At 41.1% G+C, this 18,308-nt stretch overlaps 3 protein-coding genes across 3 annotated transcripts in view; 1 reads left to right on the plus strand and 2 right to left on the minus strand.

Annotated features, from left to right (window-relative positions):
• tyw1 (tRNA-yW synthesizing protein 1 homolog (S. cerevisiae)) overlaps positions 1 to 3,928 on the minus strand; it is a 91,176-nt gene extending 87,248 nt beyond the window's left edge. Inside the window, exons 1-3 of the mRNA XM_061719863.1 lie at positions 3,795 to 3,928; positions 3,456 to 3,583; positions 1,862 to 1,993 (exon numbers count right to left, since the gene is read on the minus strand). Of these exons, the coding sequence (XP_061575847.1) occupies positions 1,862 to 1,993; positions 3,456 to 3,583; positions 3,795 to 3,858 (324 nt within the window). The 5' untranslated portion in view covers positions 3,859 to 3,928. The remainder of the gene's footprint in view (positions 1 to 1,861; positions 1,994 to 3,455; positions 3,584 to 3,794) is intronic.
• A 938-nt stretch (positions 3,929 to 4,866) lies between these two features.
• sbds (SBDS ribosome maturation factor) lies at positions 4,867 to 13,854 on the plus strand. The gene is made up of 5 exons (XM_061719867.1): positions 4,867 to 5,067; positions 6,513 to 6,642; positions 7,314 to 7,514; positions 10,426 to 10,590; positions 13,617 to 13,854. The coding sequence occupies exons 1-5, from the start codon at positions 4,940 to 4,942 to the stop codon at positions 13,740 to 13,742; spliced, it is 750 nt and encodes a 249-aa protein (XP_061575851.1). The 5' UTR covers positions 4,867 to 4,939; the 3' UTR covers positions 13,743 to 13,854.
• Positions 13,855 to 15,959: 2,105 nt separating this feature from the next.
• Positions 15,960 to 17,518, minus strand: LOC133442455 (claudin-4-like). Its single transcript, XM_061720454.1, has one exon. It carries the CDS (start codon positions 17,228 to 17,230, stop codon positions 16,448 to 16,450), a length of 783 nt encoding a protein of 260 aa, XP_061576438.1. The 5' UTR covers positions 17,231 to 17,518; the 3' UTR covers positions 15,960 to 16,447.
• Positions 17,519 to 18,308: the final 790 nt, after the last annotated feature.

Raw genomic sequence — 18,308 nt, forward strand, 5'->3', positions numbered from 1 at the left:
GATGCCACGTCTGGTGCCACCTCTGAAATATGTGTTCTGTTCACGTTGACATATAACTCCTGACATCTCGGGGTTTCATATTTTGTCTAAGTCGTCTAAGAAATCTTGGTGATGTCTTTCAAAAAGAAATGTCATCAGAACAAAACTCCAAGCAGCTAACGAGGAACTGTTTTCACCTGTTGTTTCTAAAGATGATCTTGAGCTAATTATTATTCCTGCTTTTGTGTCGTCTCGTTTGGACGACTGCAGTTTGTTTTCTGGCTCTGGAACGATCTCCCGCTGTCTCTACGTTCGCTGGACTCCATCGATGCTTTGAGGAGCAAACTTAGAATCCACCTGGTCTTCCGAGCTTTTAAACATCAATAGTGAGATGGTTGTAACTCCTTAATTGTGCAATAATAATTGTAGGAGCCATTTCTATGTGGGTGTAAGGTACCGAATTGGACCAGTAGGTGTCCTCACTGTCTCAGTAGTAAATGTTATATAGGTGAGAGCTTTCAATCAGGTGTCAGGTGTTGCTTGACGGAGGAGCATATAGTTTTTCGACCGCTCCGGTCCGCTCCAGCACTTTTGTTTATGGCAGTAGTGAAACAAGTCACAGATAAATGGACTTTACATGCACTGGTAATGGATCCTTGTAGGGCTGGGTATCGATTCAAATGTCAAGAATCGATTCGATTCCGATTCTTAATATTCAGAATCGATTATCATGATTCGATTCGATCCGATTCGATATTGATTTGGCTTAGTGTTATTTAAAATGTTTTTTGAGCTGTTGCCTGAATTATATAATAATAATAATAATAATGACTTGGATTTATATAGCGCCCTTCAAGGCACCCAGAGCGCTTTGACTGTAAAATAACTAGTGAAATAATAATTTCACAATAATTATTGTGAAATAACTAAGAAACAAATAACTCAAACAGGCCTTTCAATATCCATTTAAAGTGCAAAAAAGGAAGAAATTGCAACAGTTCATGCAGTAAACAAATCATTTTAGCTTATCTAATTTATTCTGACACCACGCACACATATTGCCATGAAGCACCTGGCATTTTTCAGAAGTGTCATGACAAACTGTGTGTCCGACTACTGGGATTAAAGTTCACCTGGAGAAAATGATGGAGAAAAAAAAAAATTAAAAAAAAAATTAATAAAAAAAAAAAAAAAAATCGATCTTTAGACATAAGAATCGATTTTGAGGAATTAATGAGAATCGATTTAGAATCGGAAAATCGATTTTTTCAACACAGCCCTAGATCCTTGCACGATATTGAAGATCCAGAAACGATGATCAATAAAAAAGCATCAAGAAAGAAGTGAAGCTGTAAGTCCTTTGTTTCACTAGACACAAAGTTTCAGTAGTGCAGCAGCAAGCGCGTCGACTAAATTTATCCCGTTTATGCAGCCCCTCAGTGGCTTTAACTTTTAGGCTTACAATAATAATAACAACCACAATCATATGCTGTAACAATGCACCTTTCAATAACCATGTCTACCTCACACTGATGCACTTTTCACTTTAAAAAAAATTGTATATAATGTTAATAAGAGCTGTCATTTGTCTATTTACTGTACAGTGAACGAAAATAACCGAGTCAAATTCCCAGTCTTGTTTGACCTGACTTGGCCAAATAAACATGATTATAATTTTTATGACCATCGTGATTTTATGTACTTTTATTCTAGGAGCTTTTTATCTGTATCGTCTTGTTTTTATTGTATTTGTACTTTTATTGTATTGTTTATATTCTTCGTGAAGCACCTTGTGACATTCCCCTGTCTGTGCGTTTTTGCAGCTGCGTTCAAACTCACGAGCTGATGAAGACTCTCATCTGCAGCAGGTAACTACTTGTACCTTTGCCGTTCCAGTTTGAGAGCCGAAGAAGATTTTGACCCCCGACACGTGAACCTCTGGGTCCGGATCTGAACTGTTGTCCTTCTCTGGAGCTCGCTGGACCCACGACTGGACATCTTTTGCAAACCTTTTCTGCAGGAGTGAGTAAACAAACATGAGCACTGATTGTTCTGCAGATAAGCTTCGTGTTAGAGAGTCTAACAGCCAGAGGTGTCAAGTAACAAATACTTCGTTACCTTACTTAAGTAGAAATTTTGGTTATCTATACATCACTGGAGTAATTATTTTTCAGACGACTTTTTACTTTTACTCCTTACATTTTCACGCAATTATCTGTACTTTTTTACTCCTTACATTTTAAAAAACAGCCTCGTTACTCTATTTCATTTCGGCCTTTAAAAAAACTATCCAGTTAAATTGCTCCATCCGGATAGAGTGAATTTGGTTGTGGTTGTTTCAGATGTTCTTGTCCAGTTTTGTTCTTACATCCGTTCCCTCAGATTCCTGCAACTAAACTTGGATGTACATTCCAATAAAGGTTAGGATAAATGATAACATGCCTCTGAAGTTTGACTTTTTGCACCATTACAATACTTATAGACAACTAGTCATCATATCTGCTGCTCTCTGAAACACATGTTAATGCTCAATAGTACACATATATGCTTCTTTAATATATTTACATTATACTAAGATGCATTCATTTTCAATGGCTTTTGTCCTTAATGGCTTTTTTCCCCCTTACATTACTTTTACTTTTATACTTTAAGTAGTTTTGAAACCAGTACTTTTATACTTTTACTTGAGTAAAAAACTTGAGTTGATACTTCAACTTCTACAGGAGTATTTTTAAACTCTAGTATCTATACTTCTACCTGAGTAATGAATGTGAATACTTTTTACACATTTGGCAGTTTGTGACAAATGAGCTTGTGACGGACCAGATACCTGACATGGAGCTACACAACCCACGGGACCTGTTTACGGTGCCATTTCCTCAGGAAAGAGAAGCGCTCGTTCACGTCAGAAGTCACGGTGTAATCATGAATTTTAATGCACATCTAAACCTTAAGCAAACTTAAGTTACTGAAATTGAAGGACTGAGTATAACTGACCCTCATCCAGTTTTGTTCTTACATCCATTCCCTCAGATTCCTGCAACTAAACTTGGATGTACATTCCAATAAAGGTTAGGATAAATGATAACATGCCTCTGAAGTTTGACTTTTTGCACCATTACAATACTTAGACAACTAGTCATCATATCTGCTGCTCTCTGAAACACATGTTAATGCTCAATAGTACACATATATGCTTCTTTAATATATTTGCATTATACTAGGATGCATTCATTTTCAATGGCTTTTTTCCCCCTTACATTACTTTTACTTTTATACTTTAAGTAGTTTTGAAACCAGTACTTTTATACTTTTACTTGAGTAAAAAACTTGAGTTGATACTTCAACTTCTACAGGAGTATTTTTAAACTCTAGTATCTATACTTCTACCTGAGTAATGAATGTGAATACTTTTGACATCTCTGCTAACAGCAGATATGAACTAAAATCAGCCCACAGAGACGGGGGTGACCCACCTTGCTCAGGGTGACCTTCAGGGAGAACCAGACCCCGAACACCAGGGCAGCAGCTGAGTACCAGTACAGCCTGTTGTTCCACACCAGCATGAGGTAGTTGTCCCTGTCCCTGTCCCCATCCTGGGGGGCTGCAGACACACACACATCTGCATCACACACATGCATAACAAAGCCCTGTCACACCTTTACACCTGCTAAAGCAGCAGCTTTCAATCACCTGCAGGATTCATTCACAGGCAGGTGAGAGCTTAGCCAAACATGCTCCCTGCCTGCACAATACTGGCGAAAACATGCTCCAGGTTAGTTTATCTGTTCAGTGCAAGATGTAAATAAACTCACCTGCAGTTGCTGAGACGCACACGTGAAATATGAAGAACAAAACAACTAACAACGAACTCGGCATCGTCGCTAATTTAGGTGAAACATTAAAACACAAGAGTCCTCCTCAGATGCTAGTGTTGTAGCACGGGGCCCTGTTGTTTAGCCGAAAGGCATGCTGGGATATGGAGTTCTTTCCGTGGTACGCGGTTGTAAATCCATTTAACACAAGAAAACACCTGAAAAAAGTTATCCCCTGGCTTTTTTAATAGTCATAACTAAGCAGGCGTTAATTTATCTTGTAATATATTTTTAATCACATTATATTTTTAATTATATATATTTTTTGAACAAGTTTATGATGTTTAACCATGAATATCAAACTGAAATATTCCCATTAATGTTGTATAATCCTCTGTGAAATCGAGTATTGTGTTTGTGGGATGTCAGATGAAGCCATAATGTAATTTCTAACAAAATAAGGACAATTTATTTTTAATTTAGTCCCCGGCACACTGCCCCCATGTGGACACATTGTGTAACTACATTCATGACATCACGCATACTCGTGTTTAATATTTGTATGGTAGTTTGTTCGTAATTTATAATTAATTTTAATCAATTTTTTGTATTTATGGTTATTGTTGGCTTTAATAAAGCAACATTTTCCTCTTGTGGTCGTCATAGTGAAACATAGTTCAGATTTGCTGTCCTCTTTTTGCACGATAATTAAATAATAAGTAAATCAACCTTTTTCAGAAAATGCAAAAAACGTTTCCGCCCAATATTTTCAAACTACAATGAAACATAACACGTCGAAGCGAAATGCATTTTTCAATCTTGCAGTGTCGCATTTTTTAAATATATTTTTATTTTTTTAAAGCATTTCAGTATTATTTGTACAGTAACTCCCTAATTTAAAAACCGAGTCAATGATATGATAAATGATCAGGAAATCTTCTAATCAAGCTTTAATTTTTGCACTTCATAGCGGCTGTAATGGAGATAATATGTGAGCATTTATTGATTTTTACGTTGCTGTTCAACGGGAAGGCGGAACTATAGTTCGATGATGTTTCAGTTGGGACGTTAATTGAAAACCCACCCGTCGACGGAGACACGAACGTCGTATTATTGCTTATTTTGAGTCTTAAAAATCCACAAAGATGTCTATTTTTACGCCGACCAACCAAATCCGGCTGACTAACGTGGCCGTGGTTCGGATGAAGAAGGCGGGGAAGCGCTTCGAAATCGCGTGTTACAAGAACAAAGTTGTGAGCTGGAGATCTGGAGCGTGAGTCACTTTTAACCTCCAATTTACGCTAAAATAAGGCCTTTAAATGTCTTCATTTGTCTTAAATCTCAATCCAGTTTTTGAATATTAATTCTAGAGGTATCAAGTCATCATTAAAAAGTTGATTTTCATCGTTTTGAGGAGAATCTCCTGCGGAGGGTCTAGATCTGTGTTGCCAGGTCGGGCAACTTTCAGCCCAATTGGGCTGAAAAATATATATTTGGGCTGCTTTTCCTGGTTTTTACTAAATATTTAGGATAAATTATTAACAAAAAAGATTCCATTATGGCAGAGAAAAGTAAAAACGTACACAATAAACTCAGTGATATTTGATTTGCTTTAATTTACTCCAGTGGGAACTTTTTTGGGGCTATTTAGTGGTGTTGTGAAGCTTGAAATTTATTCCATATTTAATAATTGACGGTTTTAACTTAGTGAATGTTTGATTTGGGCTGGTTTTTCATTATTTGGGCGGGTTTTACGTAGGCATGGGACGATATGAAAATTTCATATCACGATATTAGTGGACAAAAATATCACGATTACGATATTATCACGATATTAGCGTGTCGCTTATAAAATTCTTAAAATGCAAGGAAAAACACTAACCGTGGATCCACTGGTTCCTTCAGAACATTTATTCTCAAATCATTCTCAACACAGTGACACTTGAGGTAGAGAACAAATAGTGTACTGTAAATGTTATGCATTACAAAGTGTAAACTATAGTACCGGTACTTATTTGAACTTTCTTTTTTTGTAAGAAAATACTTCCCTGAGAGTCGAAAGAAATAAGTGACAAATAGAAATAAAGTGACAAAGTAGAGCCAAATGCACACTGATTGTATTACTCTCTGAAACTTTAACAGTGGCTGGCTGCCTGCTACTTAGTACGGCTCTCTGGAAAAATAATAAAATAAAGGCTCTGCTCTGTAGTATACAAAACAAAAGCTGCATGGCCAACACAAAGATTGAGTGAAAATAAAGTGCCACAGTAGTCAAATGCACACGGATTGTACTACTCTCTGAAAAAATATTAAATAAATAATAATAATAAATAATATTAATAAAATACATGAAAAAAAATAACACTGGCTTCTACCTGGCTGGTAGCCTTGTGTGATCAAAAAAAAAAAAAAAAGGCGATAATTACAGTACCCCACGATAACGTTATCGCGGCCGTTTTTTATCGCGATGTACGATAATATCGTATATCGCCCCATGCCAAGTTTGGGCTGGAACCTGTCAGTCAGATCTGGCAACCTCGACCTCAGGGCTGGATTTCTTAGTGACTGTATTAAATTTTCTTTGAAAATGGTATTAAAAAGTCTTAAATTTACCTTTGTCAAACCTATAGACACCCTGTTATCCACACACGGATCTCTCTGTACCCCTCCTGGTGGATGAACCAGAGTCATGTCGTTGTTGTTCTTCTTTTGTTTCAGGGAGAAAGACCTGGACGAAGTCCTGCAGACGCACTCAGTCTTCACCAACGTGTCCAAAGGTCAAACAGCCAAGAAAGAAGATATAATCAAAGCGTTTGGGACAGAAGATCAGACAGAAATCTGCAAACAGGTACAAACATGAATAAATCACCTGCTCCAAATATTGTAATCATTTAAATTTGACCGTAAGTGTCACCACAGATACAGTACCCTACGGCGTAGGCTCTGTGTCTGTGTAACGCAGTAAGTGGTGGTCAAGACCAGAGACCATTTATTTAATAGCTTGGAGAACAGATGCTGGATCATCTGTAGTTCTGTAGTAAACAAAACGCGCACGTCAGAGCAGATTTGTTGTTGTTTTGGCGCATAATGTGACGTTATTGCATGACTTGAATTTATTGCACATTTAATAATTTACGGTTTTATCATAGAGAAAGATTTGAGCTGGTTTTTCATTATTTCGGTGGGTTTTACATCGCGTTTGGGCTGGAACCTGTGAGTCAGATCTGGCAACCTTGACCGTAGTCACGTAGTCTCCAGACGAGGCAGGCAAATAGGGGTACATGTAAATTTAGCGAAAAATGGCTCGAAAAATTCCAGTTTCTCTGACATTGGGTTCAAAGTGTGTGACTGTATTTTTGGTCTTAAATGTAGTTTAAAAAAAGGTTTTAAAAAGTCTTAAATTTAACTTGGTCAAACCTGTAGACAGCCTGCGTATCTTTACATCTATTCATGTCTCCTCTCTCAGGGCTTGCAAAGCCCCCACGTCTCACGGCTGACTTACGTTTTTATCTGTGTCAGATCTTGGCCAAAGGGGAGCTCCAGGTGTCGGACAAGGAGAGGCAGAACCAGCTGGAGACCATGTTCAGGGACATCGCCACCATCGTGGCGGAGAAGTGCGTGAACCCTAACACCAAGAGGCCGTACACGGTCAGCCTCATTGAGCGGGCCATGAGGGACATCCACTACTCCGTCAAGCCCAACAGGGGCACCAAGCAGCAGGTGAGCACACACTCTGCAGTTCTCCCCCAAGAGCTGCTGCAGCTTCTCTGTTACCTTTCTGCCTGGTTATTTCAACCCTCCTGTTATGTCACATTTTAAAGTTTGAAGATCTAGGAACAACGGGTTATGCCCACTGAGTGGCAGAAAGACTGAGTGGTAGGAATGGGCGATATTTTACCGTTTACGATAAACCGTCAAAAAAATTCCCCACGGTAATAATTTGTCATCTCGTGGTAAAAACGATAAATTCCCGTTGATGACGTTTTTGTGTAACAAACATGGCGGAAGGCGGATCTGAGAGCGAGGAGCTTGTTGTTAAACGAGGCTCCAGCTCTGGAACTGGTTTGGATTTAAAAAGAGAGACGAGGAGCAAACATCATCTATTATATGCAAAGTCTGCAAAAACAGAAGGAAATGGTTGTTACATTTCGATATTACATTTGACTATTACGAAAAAAAATGGCAATAGTATCTAATTTGTGGCATGTTCCAACCACAGGTTAATTTGCACATTTTATTTATATTAGAAGAGGTCATCACTGATAGGATTTTATTTTCAGTGAACTTTTATTTATTTTTCCTGTTTCTTTATTTATCAAGTTGTATTTTTTTCTACTTTGTGATTTTATAAGCTAAGAAAACGTGTTTTGGGGGCTCCAAAGACTGAATGTGGTGATAGATTTATAGTTAAAAAGGTGGAGTTGAATTGGTATTTTTTTTATCGTCATTTTTATCGTTATCGGGATAAATGCCAGAAATTATCGTGATAAATTATTTAGTCCATACCGCCCATCCCTACTGAGTGGCAGCGTAGACTTTCAGTTTGAGCAACTGAAAAACATCTAAAATGGGAAAGAGCTGTTGTGCGATCGACTGTACTCATAGATTTATCAAGAAATCGGAGTTATCGTTTTATAGACTGCAGAAAAATAAGCTTAAAAGCGACAAATGGATCGCTGCAATTCGCAGAAACAACTGGATTCCAGGCACCGAAACGTGGATTTGTGGTTCCCATTTCGTATCAGGTAATGTTGGATTTTTGGATAGCTAACGTTAAACGGTCAAATCATAAAGTTTGGTGTCCTCATCACTTTAATTTCGCCAACAAATCCTACTTTGAAGTCGTACCAAGCCTCAAGACTTTTGTATGCCTTCAAGCTTTGCTTCGTGTAGAAATTAAGTACATATAAATATCAGGAAACTCGATTTGTGGCCAAATATTAATGTCCATGGACCACTGGTTCTTGGGGTAACTGTACGGGTCACTGTCAAGTCCAACTGCCTTTAATTTAAGCCGATAATCGGCTGTTATCCCGTCTTTTCCACAGTTTCTCCTACTAGTTGAAGCGTTTTTTTTCACTCTGTGCGAGTCAAGGGGGCTGGTCCAGTGGGGAAGTGACGTCAATGCAAACCCTCTGTAGAGGAGGATGTGTACGAAGACTATCTAGAGCTAAATTCTGAATCTAATGATTCTTAATTTGAACCAGATGAGGGAATCACGATTCCTATTCCCCCAAGCCAGACATTCAATGCAAAAAATTGTGAAATACATTGGTCTTCATCCCCAAATATGCGTCAGGCAGAACTGTCTGCAGAAAACATGATAAAGACGGTGCTAGGGCCCACTGGGATGGCAGTCGTGTTGAACTGGTCGGGCCAGATTCAATACTGAAAATCACTCTGGAAATGACTCATCTAGAAGGTCAGGCATGTTTTTGGAGAGAAGTGGAAGGAGCTGGACAAAACACATTTAGATGTGTATTTGGATCCCGGTTTGTGGTTGCAGAGACAGGCAGGGCTATATTTTGAGCCACAATCTTCTCCAGAGTAATCTGATTTGATAATCGAGAGACAAGGGCTGGCAGACGGGAGAGACACGCTGGCAGCTATTAGGACAGTGTGGGACGTGTGGGGAGAGCAACTTCCACTACTGTAATATCACAGTGGATGAAAGGCTGGTGGCGTTCAGAGGTCACGCCTTCCAAACCAGCTGAATATGGGAGAGAAATCAGCTATAAACTGAACATTAGGGGATGTTTTAAATGTTGCTCTTCAAAAGTAATAAAGTAGTGAAACATTAAAAAAAAGTTTGAACATGTTGGGGTTTTTTTTTTAAATGAAAAATGAGTGAATTATCCTAATTGTTTTTTTACACCATATTCTAGTTGAATTATTGAAATAAATTAACCTTTACACCATATTCTAGTTGAATTATTGAAATAAATTAACCTTTACACCATATTCTAGTTGACTTATTGAAATAAGTTAACTTTTACACCATATTCTAGTTGAATTATTGAAATAAATTAACTTTTACACCATATTCTAGTTTAATTATTGAAATAAATTAACTTTTACACCATATTCTAGTTGAATTATTGAAATAAATTAACCTTTACACCATATTCTAGTTGAATTATTGAAATAAATTAACTTTTACACCATATTCTAGTTGAATGATTGAAATAAGTTAACTTTTACACAATATTCTAGTTGAATTATTGAAATAAATTAACTTTTACACCATATTCTAGTTGAATTATTGAAATAAGTTAACTTTTACACCATATTCTAGTTGAATTATTGAAATAAATTAACTTTTACACCATATTCTAGTTGAATTATTGAAATAAATTAACCTTTACACCATATTCTAGTTGAATTATCCTAATTGAACCTGTTGGAGGTAAAGAACACCATCGCACTAAATATTGATGGAATAATTAGTAATGGAGTTAGTGATGATATATCCACACTGCTTGTTAGGATTTTATTGGTTTCAGACATCTTTTGGATGATGAAACATGTACCGTTGCTGTTCCTGACATATGAACATAACAGGAGGGTTAAGCAGAAAGTGAATGAAAGCAGAACCGGAGCCCGTAACCTCCACCGTGCTCGCCGCCCGCAGGCCCTGGAGGTGATCCGGCAGCTGAAGGAGAGCATGGAAATCCAGAGGGCCCACATGAAGCTGCGCTTCCTGCTGCCGGCCAAAGACGCCAAGAGGGTGAAGGAGAAGCTGAAGCCGCTGCTGCAGGGGGTGGAGAGCGAGGAGTTCGACGACGACCTGGAGATGGTGAGTTTGAGGGCCTGCTGCATAGGAATGGGCGATATTTTACCGTTCACGATGTACCGTCCAAAAAATTCCCCACGGTAAGAATTTGTCATCTCGCGGTAAAAACGATAAATTCCCGTTGATGAAAGAAAGAAAGAAAGAAAGAAAGAAAGAAAGAAAGAAAGAAAGAAAGAAAGAAAGAAAGAAAGAAAGAAAGAAAGAAAGAAAGAAAGAAAGAAAGAAAGAAAGAAAGAAAGAAAGAAAGAAAGAAAGAAAGAAAGAATCCCGTTGATAGGTGTTTGTGTAACAAACATGGCGGATCTGAGTCATTACAGTTTTGCAGTACAGGTGTAACTCATTTGATTGGTTTTTATCAATTCAATTTAATTGGTGTAGTTTAGTAGCATTTAGTATTCTTTTAGAGCAGTGATTTGGCTCCAAAGACTGAATGTGGTGATAGATTTATAGTTACAAAGGTGGAGTTGAATTGGTATTTTTTTTTATCGTTATCGGGATAAATGCCAGAAATTATTTTGATAAATTTTTTAGTCCATACCGCCCATCCCTACTGCTGCAGTTACTAACATGTTATTAACTTCTGAATGGAGCGGTGAAGAACCCCATTAAACTGTCAGTGAGACGTATGATCTTGATCCAAGATCAATTAAACCTAGTGAATCGTAGAAAACCAACAGTAGAACTTTTGTCACTAAACAATAAAACAGGAGCCTCAAATCGAGGTTTTGGGACTAAACGTATGTGTATCTTTAAGAAAACCACCCTCCAATGACCATAAGTGAAGAGAAAAGGCTCAATTAAAAGCATTCAGTTTCCTTGTTCGATAGAGATGCACCGATCAATCGATCGGTAACCAATCGCGATCGGCTGATAGTGCCCCTATCCGGTTTGATCGGAGTCCTCAAAATAGTTTAAACCAGGCCGATCACATGACGTTTCCAACAACATTCCCATAACTCAGACCCAGGGCTCCAGAAGGGGCGTGGTCGTTTCTGGAAGGGGCGTGGTCGTTTCTGGAAGGGGCGTGGTCGTTTCTGGAAGGGGCGTGGTCGTTTCTGGAAGGGGCGTGGTCGTTTCTGGAAGGGGCGTGGTCGTTTCTGGAAGGGGCGTGGTCGTTTCTAGAAGGGGCGTGGTCGTTTCTAGAAGGGGCGTGGTCGTTTCTGGAAGGGGCGTGGTCGTTTCTAGAAGGGGCGTGGTCGTTTCTAGAAGGGGCGTGGTCGTTTCTAGAAGGGGCGTGGTCGTTTCTGGAAGGGGCGTGGTCGTTTCTGGAAGGGGCGTGGTCGTTTCTGGAAGGGGCGTGGTCGTTTCTAGAAGGGGCGTGGTCGTTTCTGGAAGGGGCGTGGTCGTTTCTGGAAGGGGGCATTGCTGTCTCTACAAAGCATCAACACTGAAAATGGCTTCGCCGGTATGGGAGTTTTACAATGTCCATAAAGGACAACAGATTTGCAGTTTGCAAGCTATGTGCAAAGGAGATACCGCGAGGAGGAATGTTTTAAAATAATTTCAACACAACGAACCTGATAAGACATTTGGAAGTTTCTCACATGAAGGAGTATATTGAGTTTGCAAAGTTGGCTGCAGCTAAGGCAGAGAAACAACAGGAGTGCGTTACTTTTACTCAGCTGAACGTAACAGAGACCTATAAACGACAGCAGCAACAGAAAGAAAAATAAAGAACTACATCGCAAGGTAATGGATTCACATGCCTTGATCATCAGCCGTTTGTCGTTGTAGAAGACATCGGGTTTGCGGTACGCGCTGCTGAGTTGTTGATATATCACTGATTAATGCCCGCCGGAGTTATCCCAGACTATAGACAGCTAAAGCTTTCATAATTAATTTTTATTTTAAGATTTAATTCCTTTTTCCACAGGAAAACTAAGGTTTATAGTTTACAATTCTAAGTTCTCTCTAAGAGTCTTTAGAGGGTGAAATATTGCACTTTGCCTCAGCCTGCAATAAAAGAGTTGTCAATTCATGACACTTTCTCCTAATTTTTATACCTAATAATACAATGTCAGTGTTGTACATGAGACAACAATATTGAAGAATTTATGGATTTCACACTGTGATCGGCAATATCGGGATCGGCAAATACTGATTTTGGTGATCTGCCCCCAGAATCCTGATCGGTGCATCTCTATAGTTCGATAGATATACCGTATTTTCACGACCATTCGGCGCACCGTGTGAAAAGGCGCACCCTCAGTTTTGTGTCATTTTTGGATTTTAAACACACATACGGCGCACCGACCCAAAAGGCGCCGTCTACAGACACGGAGCTGCACACTAGGGATGGGCAGTATGGACTAAAACATTTATCACGATAATTTCTGGCATTTATCCCGATAACGATAAAAAAAATACCAATTCAACTCCACCTTTTCAACTATAAATCTATCTCGCTCTCAGATCCGCCATGTTTGTTACACAAAAATGTCATCAACGGGAATTTATCCTTTTTTCTTTCTTTCTTTCTGGCTCATTTCTTTCTTTCTTTCTTTTTTTCTTTCAGGCTCTCTCCTTCCTTCTTCCCTTCCTCTTTCCTTCCTTCCTTCCTTCCTTCCTTCCTTCCTTCCTTCCTTCCTTCCTTCCTTCCTTCCTTCCTTCCTTCCTTCCTTCACGTACGTTGTGTGTGGATTTAACGCAGAACCATAAATCAGCTTTACACAAAAACGTCATCTGCTGCTGCGCTGGCCCCGTTTCATGAAGCGAAAGCACCAAGACGGACCTCCATGAAAATGTTAAATTTTCATTTCTTCCGCCTGTGCTTCACACGCCCCCTTCTCCCTTTACCGTTCTCATGGTGGCCGTCCACCTTACATTACCGTAATACAGGTAATGGATACGGCGCACCGTTTCATTGGGCGCGCGGCAAATTAAAAAAAAAAAAAAAAAAAAAAAAGAATTTTATGTGCGCCTTATGGTCGCGAAAATACGGTATGTGTATATGTAATTTTCTGGTTCTCTGAAAGCTTAATTTGTGTCTTCACTTTTCCTCCCCCCGTGGCGTGACGTGTCTGGCTCAGATCTGCCTCGTGGACCCCGGCTGCTTCAGGGAGATCGACGAGCTGATCCGCTGCGAGACCAGGGGCCGGGGGACGCTGGAGGTTCTCAGCCTGAAGGAGGTGGAGGAGGGAGAGGAGAGGCTGTAGAGACCCGGCCGTCGGACTGAACCGGGCTGATCCGGGCTGATCCGGGCCTCGTCGACACTAACACCCGCCGCTGGGGCGTTAAACCTGCAACCCTTATAAAAGATTGTTTTCATGCTCTGATTCACCTTATTTTCAGTCTCAACCTTTCAAGCTCTGACTCAGAAAGGTTTAGTCCGTGAGGGGGCGGCGGTTTGAGGCAGTTCCAGGTTCCAGCCTCTAAACCTGAAGGCTCTGACTCGGATATCTGATTTATTTATTTATCCTTTGTTGGTACTTTTAGACCGTTTATCCATCTGCGTCCCGATCGCCGTTACCACGGTGATGCAGAATCTGAAGTGGTGACAAATCAGTTTGCTTTGTGGCATAAAGATATCAGATATGATATTTTTAGTGTATCCACTGGGATTTTAAACATTTATGCAGCTTTGAGTGATGTTAAAGAAGAATCACGAGTATCGTCGCTCGCTTTGTTTAATAAACACAATCAATGATTATTTAACCTAAATACTTCGGAAAAACAACATTTTCTCCTATATTATAATATATCGAAAAAAAAACATCCAAAAGAGGATCAAACATTTTTATTTGCAGTTAAAGTAGAAATCGCACCCAAAATCACAGCATCCAGAAGAAAACAACTCCAAATCCGTTAAAGCACATTTGTTTGTTTTTAAAGGGACTTTTTTTCTCAGGTTTCACCTTCACCGCCGTATCGTTTGAAACATTGAAGTGGTTAAATAAATGGATGATGTGAAAATGTGCAGCTTGTGTGTGTTTCATGTTCCTGATTAGGCCTGTGTCGATTTCCGATTCTAAATCGATTCTCATATTAATTCCTAAAAATCGATTCGTACATCTAAAGATGGATTTTTTTTTTTTTTCTCATCATTACATTACAACTTTTGGTATTTTTTTGTTTATCCCCAAAAAAGGAATGTTTTGTTGGACACAAGAACAACTGGTGCCATGTTTTTGCCTTTTAAATATGTTTAAGGGTATGAAAACATAAAGGTTTTCAGTTATAATTGCATAAATTGTCTATATTTCATTACTTTATATACTGTCTTGGGGTTACATTTTTATAAAATGCCAACAAAAACCAAATTCTCAAAAATTAAAAACAAAAATAGACCGAAAATGGAAAAAATTTAAATGGAATGTGGGAAAAAATAAAACCAATTTCATACGGCCTCTGTTTCCTCCCTGGATCTGTTTGATAATTCTGACCCACATGATGTTTCTGAAAGCAGTTCTATCAGCATTCTGGGAGGTGATTGGTCCTTACAGCATCATTAGCTGCAATACTTGCTGTTGAATCTCAATATAATACTAGTATTAATATGTTTCATAACTACACAGTCATATAATTCATATAATCACACTAACTCAAATCTTGATAATCGATTCTGAATCTTAAGAATCGGAATCGAATCGATTCTTGACATTTGAATCGATCCCCAGCCCTAGTCCTGATCCAGAATAAACATCTGAACCGTCCCTTTTCACATCTGATGAAGCTGCTCGGAGTCGTTGATCGACCTCTCAGAACCCATGAAGCCCAGTTGCAGCGTTAAGCTTTTGTTGAGCATTTAAATGTTTCAGAATCAGTAAACACCTCAAGTATTTCAAGTGTAACTTGGTTAAACTACAATATCATAAGTTAAATATCCCACAGAAACGTGCAGCTCAGTAAATGTCATCACGTTAAAGTCTGAGACCCGGGACCCGGAGCCGCCGCTCAAACATCCAGATCTCGGTCAGGCGGCTGGTATCTCCTCGTCGGGGGTGATGAAGTGTTTCTGCTCGGAAAGTCTCTCCTCTGAAGTAAAGCGGCGCTTTTGAAGGTCCCAGACGGAGCGGTCAGCTTCACAGTGGTTAAATCCATCACAGTAAACACGTTCCAGTCCATCACTTTCATCCTCCAGTAACGTTGATTTGTGGAAACACAAATCAAATAATAGTATACAGGACTGTCTCAGAAAATTAGAATATTGTGATAAAGTCCTTCATTTTCTGTAATGCAAAAATGTCATACATTCTGGATTCATTACAAATCAACTGAAATATTGCAAGCCTTTTATTATTTTAATATTGCTGATCATGGCTTACAGTTTAAGAAAACTCAAATATCCTATCTAAAAAAATTAGAATATTCTGGGAATCTTAATCTTAAACTTTAAACCATGATCAGCAATATTAAAATAAAAAAAGGCTTGCAATATTTTAGTTGATTTGTAATGAATCCAGAATGTATGACATTTTAGTTTTTTTATTTGCATTACAGAAAATTACGGAGCCCCTTTGGTGACATTTGAAAAAAATAAAATAATGCGTGGGCACGCATTAATAACTCATGGCCACGAGTTATTAATGCGTGGCCATGCATTATTTTATTTTTTTCAAATGTCAAATGTTATTACTACACTCGCCATGACAATACTCTTGCTCTTTAATATAAATAGACTATAATTACCGTTATTAATGATGAATAACCATCCCACCAAGGAAGTTGCATCCATTTGTTATAATGTAGGTTATAATGCCATCCACGAGTAAAATAATGTGTGGGCACGAGATACATAATGCGTGGCCACGCATTATTTTATTTTTTTCAAATGCCAGATGGGCTCCGTAGAAAATAAAGAACTTTATCACAATATTCTAATTTTCTGAGACAGTCCTGTAATGTAACGCCCCCCCCCCTCTCAGACGGGCTCTGCTCGGCGCTGGAACTGGCTCTGCGTGAAGGTAGTCCTGTTGATCCTGCTCAGGGGGTGACTGGCCTCCGCCTCGGCCCCCCCATCCACCTCCTCCCGGCCGGGCGGCTCCGTCCGCCTGGCCGCGGCCGCCACGGGGCAGCGGGTGGTGAGGAACGCCCCCCCGGCCAGCATCAGGGCGAAGGCCACCCAGCCCAGGTACAGCGCGGGCCCCCAGTCCCTCCGCAGCAGCAGGGCGGCCCCCGCGGCCCCCCCGGCCCCCAGCGGCTGGCCCGTGCTGTGGCAGGTCCAGGCCGTGGGCACCAGCAGCAGGACGCCCGCCACCACGAACAGGCTGCCGGAGCAGACCTTGACCTGGCCGCGCTGGGGGAACCACACGGCCCCCGCCAGCCCCAGGGCCGCGGCCACCGTCCCCACCGCCACCGCCGCCATGATCAGGGCCCGCCACGTCCGGAAGCTGCCGGACAGCGACAGCAGAGCCTGGTAGAAGGAGCAGTGCAGGCTGCCGTCGTGGGCCAGGTCCCAGTGGTCCCACTCCAGCCACACCCCGTCCCAGTAGGCCGGCAGCGTGGCCGTGGCGTTGTCCAGCGTGCCGCTCACCGTCCACAGGGCCAGGCAGCGCGTCAGCACCGAGCACATCCAGCCCGTGGTGGCCAGGGCCAGGGCGGCGAGCTCCAGCTGCCGCTGCATGGCTGCCGGCTGCCTCGTCTTCCTCTCTCCGACGCCGGCCGGCCAGCCAACGGGGCGGGGTGTTGTTCTAGTGAGGCACATGTGAGGCAGCCAGGGTTTGTCTGTTTTGCATAGCTCAGAGAGGGGGAACCGGTCCTCTGGTATTCTTGAAAAGACGGCGTCTGCAGCTGGGTGGAGGAGGGAAATCCCTCTGTTTGCTCTGCCATGGTTTCAAAACAATCCCTCCTCCCTCCGCCCGGTTGCCGGGAGCCCAACAACAAAGCTGCCTCTGTCCTGCGGCCTTCCAGCCACCGGGTCCCGGGTCCCGGCACAGCTCGGCCCGGCTCGGTGGCTTTAACACGCCGGTCGTGTCTGACAGAGAGAAGCCAGAGATCTGTGAACTCTGCGCTTGGACGGCCTTCAGCAGCAAGTCCTGACTAGATTTACCGCTCCTGTTTTTCCCATGAGGGTTGAGGATGACTCATCCGCCCCTAAACCGAGATCTGACACACTTTTATCTCTTATTTACCAGCAGAAGAGCTTTCAGAACTGCAAAGGTGGTGTAAATTCAGTAAAACGGGGTAGTTTTGAGTGCATATAACTATAAAATATAGTCTGTCGTTTTCTCCCTGAAAGAAATTGTCGAGACATTTACTCTTCAGGAGACCTGGGGCGTTTATTCGGAAGTTAATGATCAGAAACTGCAGCATCAGTATTTTAAATCGGCCCAGTAATAGTAAAAAAAAGAGTTTAAAGGTGGAGGATGTTAGATTGAGCTGACCAGACCAACATGAGTAACAGCTGATGACAAGGTCATCAATGCACCAGCGAGATCCGGAGCTCGGAGGAGATGGAGGAAACGGCTTTCTGGGAGTTTCCCAGGAGTCAAGTCAACGACTCTCAGACCACATGAAGAAGAAATGCCTCATGTGAGGGGAAAAAGATGCGTTTACAGTCAAGCACGGGGGCGGCAGCATCATCATGTGGAGGACTGGAGGTCATCTTCTGGGGCTGGGGGACTTTAAGGTGGAGGGAGAGGTGGATGAATGAAAATAAAACATGCACAGCTTCACCTGTGACACAAGGGCATGAATTTATTTCAAAATCTGAGAACATTAGGGCCCTGGGTGGCTCAGTAGGTTGAGCGGGCTGTAGTCCTCGTACGGGCAGCGCAGGTGCG

The sequence above is a fragment of the Cololabis saira genome, chromosome 4 (assembly GCF_033807715.1).
Source record: "Cololabis saira isolate AMF1-May2022 chromosome 4, fColSai1.1, whole genome shotgun sequence".
Taxonomy (NCBI): Eukaryota; Metazoa; Chordata; class Actinopteri; order Beloniformes; family Belonidae; genus Cololabis; species Cololabis saira.